This window comes from Typopeltis vanoorti, chromosome 8, assembly GCF_054136105.1.
Source record: "Typopeltis vanoorti isolate ZY-2024b chromosome 8, IOZ_Tvanoo_1.0, whole genome shotgun sequence".
Taxonomy (NCBI): Eukaryota; Metazoa; Arthropoda; class Arachnida; order Uropygi; family Thelyphonidae; genus Typopeltis; species Typopeltis vanoorti.
In genome coordinates this window covers 118,803,472-118,810,000 of record NC_143556.1, presented here as the reverse complement: position 1 = coordinate 118,810,000, position 6,529 = coordinate 118,803,472, and the positions used below count along the sequence as shown (strand labels likewise).

At 33.8% G+C, this 6,529-nt stretch overlaps 1 protein-coding gene across 1 annotated transcript in view; it reads right to left on the bottom strand.

Annotated features, from left to right (window-relative positions):
* LOC150104314 (agrin-like) overlaps window positions 1-502 on the bottom strand; it is a 45,180-nt gene extending 44,678 nt beyond the window's left edge. Inside the window, exon 1 of the mRNA XM_090396913.1 lies at window positions 89-502. Within this exon, the coding sequence (XP_090253039.1) occupies window positions 89-392 (304 nt within the window). The 5' untranslated portion in view covers window positions 393-502. The remainder of the gene's footprint in view (window positions 1-88) is intronic.
* Between the last annotated feature and the right edge of the window lie 6,027 nt (window positions 503-6,529).

The following is a 6,529-nucleotide window of genomic DNA, read 5'->3' as shown; positions in this document are numbered from 1 at the left end:
GTTTCCTATATTTTGAAAAATGCAGTATTATACTCTATCTAGAGCAAAAATCAAGTTAAAAGCATAAAATTCCAATGCATCCACTTACCTTTTACGGCCGCGGAAACCTTTTCCAGGTTTGGTACATTAATCTGCAATACACTAGAATTTAGACGGAAACGCCCTGTTGGAAGTTCACTCAGCATAAAAATGCGCGTGTCTTTCAGTCTAATATGACTGTTGCAAATATCCTCGTTTCCAAATCCTTCAACAAAAAGTAACTCTCCAGCAGAAATATGACTCCCCTTGAGAGTACGTTTAACCTGAACCTCACCGCTGTAGAGCGGTGCGTGAGCTTGGTAAAGTCTCCTAACTGTTCCTGTAAGAACAACATCGGCCTCTTCCTCACGCATTGTTAGTACTTCATTGCAACTCTGATAACGCTGGCGTCGACTATCACAGCCTGGATATATATGAAAAAAAAATAGAAGTAAAAGAATAGTTCTTATAACCCAAACTGACATTTCCCCCTCTGATGTACTGCAAATACTGCTTCCTTATTGAAAGAAACACGTAACCACTTTTATTCTCTTAGCTGATTATTACTTCCTATGCAGACCTGTTTTTGTTGAATATGAAAAGTTGGTTTTCTGCCAGTAAGCTCTCTCCCACTTAGGACGTTAGCTTTGACCTAATTGGTTGCCTAAGGCAAGTAGAAGTTAGGTATTCTTTCCTCCTCCTTATTTGGAACACTCAAGATTTCAAACTCACATCTGTTCAAATTTTTAATAATAAGACTGTTAATTATAATGTGGGAGCAAATTCATAATATTCATGAAGTTCTCGCTTACAAAAACTAACACTGTGCTTAACTTCAAGCGACATAATCAAGGCTGGGGCTTTGTAAATTAGAATTGTAAATAATAATTATATATTCCAACAGTGCAGAGCAGTTCATCACGGATGATTTACGCATTCCTAAAATCTGAAATATTTTTCAGCTTATCTGCATTTTATATGTAAAGATTTTATTAGTAAGCGCATTTTTCTTTAATATCTTATAACATTTTCAGTGAATCTTTAAAAATCGTGATCAATATTGAGAATTTTAAACTCATTATTTCAAAACTGCTTTTAGCTGTTCAACTGTATCCTAGCATTTATACGAGTACATTCAATGCTAAGTCATGGTTTTGCATCACGGATGACTTTGCGTAATATTAGGTCAATCCCGAAAGGAACTTACAACATTTTTAGAGCATTACGACACTAAAATATCATTTACATCACCAATTTTAAGTCATATTTACTTTTTTCCATTTATATAAAACAATACATTTTTTTAAATAACGAAACCTATGGTGCGATCATAATTAAAAGAAACACACGTATTAACCACAGTAAAAATTATTTAATTCTAAATATTTCATCCGAAGTATCTTAGGACATCATCAGTACAGTAGTTTAAAACAATAATACGAATAACATACAGTTACGGCGCATGGTTACAATAGAATCTCATTAAACATGTTGCAGAAGTAAAAAAAAAATAAATAAAAAATTTAACACAATTTTGTACGACAATTTCCCATACTTTAGGAATAGTAAGAACGTCGTTGCGGTTTAAATTTGGTCTGTGTAGTAGGGCTTCAGAACTTTCTTTCTATAAACGTTCATGTTTATATAAAGATCTATGTAAAAGTTTAGACTTTTTCTAATGGATCAAATGTTTGGATTTTCAATTCTGTGTTGAGAGAGGCCAGATTTCTGCGGTTTAAAAAGCCGAATGTGGTCTTGATGTTCCGAGATGCGTTTCTGAACAGACCTACCTGTCTGTCCAAAGTAAGACAATTTGCATGAGCATGGAATCTCATAAACGCCAGGCAACATCAAAGGTGAGAGTTTGTTCTTAGGAGAAGGTAGCAAGTTGTACATTTGGTTGATAGGTCTGTAAGTAGTTGCGAAATTGTATTTCTTCATAATTTTTGGAAAGATATTCGGAAATGCCTTTGAAGTAAGGTATGGGAATCCTATGGACTTCTTCCTGTCTGGTTTGATGTGTGGAGAAGTGACTGATGACTTTTTGAGTTGTTTTCGCATTATATCCATTTAAGATGGCTGTATTTTTGATTACTTCTAATTCCTGGTTTAAAGATTCTTTAGAGGAGCAGAAAATCTGTGCTCTGGAATCTAGTGATTTAATAATTTTAGATTTCTGAGATGGATGATGAGAGGAAGAATTGTGAATGTAGCGACCTGAGAATGTAGGCTTGCCAAAGACAGACGTGGCGATGGAACCGTCTTCTTTTCTTTGGATGCGTAAATCCAAAAACGATTTACGCATCCAAAGAGATTCTTTTTCTAACGTAAAGTTGATGCGATGATGAAGAAGGTAAATTTTATCTAGAAACAGTTGTAATTCATGCTCTGAATGATCTCAGACTGCAAATACGTCGTCGACATATCTTAACCAAATTTTTTGGTTTAGGTTCAAAAGTGAATATTTTTTCCTCAACGTGTTCTACAAACAAGTTTGTTAGGTTTGGTGATAAAGGAAATCCTATTGCTGTTCCTACTTCTTGCATGTAAATTTGACCTGTCAGGGTGAAGTAACTTGATGCAATAACAAACTTGAACAATTCAACTATATTAGACAGAAATTTTTGAGTTAGTAATTCTATTGTTTCTTTATGTGGAATGTTTGTGAAGAGGGAGATAATGACGAAGCTGATTAACAAGTCAGTTTAGTTTTTGATAGTTGAATGTCTTTAATTTTTGTGTGAAACTTAGTAGAAGTTTTGATTGAAAAGAGATTGAGTGGCCTATGTGAGGACGGAGAATGTTAGATAAGAATCTTAATAACTTGTAAGTTGGACTGCTGATACAGTCTACGCCGGAAAGTGGAAAATTAGTTTTGTGTTGCTTAGGTAAGCCATAAATTCTAGGAGGTCTTGCATGGTATGTCTTAAGTTTTTTGATTGTTTCTTCATCTAAGGAGGAAGTTTTATTAAGTAGCTTATTTAATTTTCTGAGTTCACGTTTTGTAGGATCATAATCCAATTTGGCGTAAGTATTATGATCTCGAAGAAGTAAATTCAATTTTCGGTCATATGAGTTGGTATCAAATTTAAGGAAATAATAGCTTTCAATTCTGATGGTGGGATATTTAATTCTGAAGGATTGGCATTGTAGATCACTTTAGCTACTTCAAATCGAAGTCTGTTGGCTTCACTACTGGAGAGATGGTTGACGTTTCTTTCTATATTATGTATGAAGTCTAAATATGGGAAACATTTTGGTGAAATCGCAAATTTATGGCCTCTTGCTAGAACATTTAATTCATCTTTTGTTAGTGGATGGTTAGATAAATTGACTACCAATTTTTTGTAGGTAATTTGTTAATGATCTTTTTTGATCGATTTAATAGATTAAGGTATTTAATATGTAGAGCACTATTGCTTTTATCAAAAGCTTTTTTTCCTGAATTCTCTGAGACAGTTATAATTAATTGTAGCAATTCTTGATTTAACGTATTTGACAAGTCTGTTTCTAGTTCTGTAATATTTAAATTGTTTGTTGCTAATTCATGCTTAGAAACTCGTAACTGATCGAGTAGTAAGGAATGACTTGTTTTTTGATAGATTTTATGGGCAACTGGAGATTTGATGGCTTCCTTCAGTTTTGCAAAGGCTGGAATAAGATTATCACGTCTGCGCTTTTTTAAAAAGGAGATTCTAGCTCGTAGGTTACCCTGTTGTAATTGCAGTTTTCCTAGTAAGTTTATCTTCTGCACTGTCATTTCCCCGTTGAGGAATAAAACGTTTTTTTAAATAACGAAACCTGTGGTGCGATCATAATTAAAAGAAACACACGTATTAACCACAGTGAAAATTATTTAATTGTAAATATTTCATTCTAAGTATCTTAGGACATCATTAGTACAGTGGTTTAAAACAATAATAGGAATAATATACAGTTAGGTCGAATGATTACAATAGAATCTCATTAAACGTGCGTAACGTGTTACAGAAGTTAAAAAAAAAATATTTAACACAATTTTGTATGACAATTTCCCATACTTTAGGAACAGTAAGAACGTCGTTGCTGTTTAAGTTTGGTCTGTTTAGTAGGCCTTCAGAAAGAAGTCCATAGGATTCCCATACCTTACGTCAAAGGCATCTCCGAATATCTTTCTAAAATTCTGAAGAAATACAATTTCGCCACTACTTACAAACCTATCAACCAAATTTACAACTTGCTACCTTCTCCTAAGGACAAACTCTCACCTTTGATGTTGCTTGGCGTTTATGAGATTCCATGCTCATGCAAATTGTCTTACTTTGGACAGACAGGTAGGTCTGTTAAGAAACGCATTACAGAACATCAAGACCACATTCGTCTTTTTAAACCGCAGAAATCTGGCCTCTCTCAACACGAAATTGAAAATCCAAACCATTGGATCCATTGGGAAAAATCTAAACTTTTACATAGCTCTTTATATAAACATGAACGTTTATACAAAGAAAGTTCTGAAGCCCTACTACACACACCAAATTTAAACCGCAACGATGTTCTTACTATTCCTAAAGTATGGCAAAGTGTCATACAAAATTGTGGTTTTTTTTTTTTTCTACTTCTGTAACACGTTACGCACGTTTAATGAGTGAAATTCTATTGTAATCATGCGCCCTAACTGTATGTTATTCTTATTATTGTTTTAAACTACTGTACTGATGATGTCCTAAGATACTTAAGATGAAATATTTACAATTAAATAATTTTCACTGTGGTTAATACGTGTGTTTCTTTTAATTATGATCGCACCACAGGTTTCGTTATTTAAAAAAACGTTTTATTCCTCAACGGGGAAATGACAGTGCAGAAGACAAACTTACTAGGAAAACTGCAGGGTAACCTACAACAGGGTAACCTACGAGCTAGAATCTCTTTTTTGAAAAGGTGCAGACGCGATAATCTTATTCCAACCTTTGCTAAACTGAAGGAAGCCATCAGATCTCCAGGTGCTCATAAAATCTATCAAAAAGCACGTTATTCCTTACTACTCAATCAGTTACGAGTTTCTAAGCATGAATTAGCAACAAACAATTTAAATATTACAGAACTAGAAACAGACTTGTCAAATACGTTAAATCAAGAATTGCTACAATTAATTATAACTGTCTCAAAGAATTCAGGAGAAAAAGCTTTTGATAAAAGCAATAGTGCTATACATATTAAATACCCTAATCTATTAAATCGATCAAAAAAGACCATTAACAAATTACCTACAAAAAATTAGTAGTCAATTTATCTAACCGTCCATTAACAAAAGATGAATTAAATGTTCTAGCAAGAGGCCATAAATTTGCGATTTCACCAAAATGTTTCCCATATTTAGACTTCATACATAATATAGAAAGAAACGTCAACCATCTCTCCAGTAGTGAAGCCAACAGACTTCGATTTGAAGAAGCTAAAGTGATCTACAATGCCAATCCTTCAGAATTAAATATCTCACCATTTGAATTGAAAGCTATTATTTCCTTAAAACGTAATAAAACATAATCATTACCAGAGCTCATAATGGAGATACCACTGTTGTTCTTGATATAAACTCATATGACCGAAAAATGAATTTACTTCTTCGAGATCATAATACTTACGCCAACTTGGATTATGATCCTATAAAACGTGAACTCAGAAAATTAAATAAGCTACTTAATAAAACTTCCTCCTTAGATGAAGAAACAATCAAAAAACTTAAGACATACCATCCAAGACCTCCTAGAATTTATGGCTTACCTAGGCAACACAAAACTAATTTTCCACTTAGATCCGGCGTAGACTGTATCAGCAGTCCAACTTACAAGTTATTAAGATTCTTAGCTAACCTTCTCCGTCCTCAAATAGGCCACTCAATCTCTTTTCAATCAATCAGCTTCGTCATTATCTCCCTCTTCACAAACAATCCACATAAAGAAACAATAGAATTACTAACTCAAAAATTTCTGTCTAATATAGTTGAATTGTTCAAGTTTTTTATTGCATCAGGTTACTTCACCTGGACAGGTCAAATTTACAAGCAAGAAGTAGGAACAGCAATAGGATTTCCTTTATCACCAAACCTAGCAAACTTGTTTGTAGAACACGTTGAGGAAAAAATATTCACTTTTGAACCTAAACCAAAAAATTTGGTTAAGATATGTCGACGACGTATTTGCCGTCTGAGATCATCCAGAGCATGAATTACAACTGTTTCTAGATAAAATTTACCTTCTTCATCATCGCATCAACTTTACGTTAGAAAAAGAATCTATTTGGATGCGTAAATCGTTTTTGGATTTACGCATCCAAAGAAAAGAAGACGGTTCCATCGCCACGTCTGTCTTCGGCAAGCCTACATTCTTTGGTCGCTACATTCACAATTCTTCCTCTCGTTATCGATCTCAGAAATCTGAAATTATTAAATCACTAATTTCCAGAGCACACAAATTCTGCTCCTCTAAAGAATCTTTAAACCAGGAATTAGAAGTAATCAAAAATACAGCCA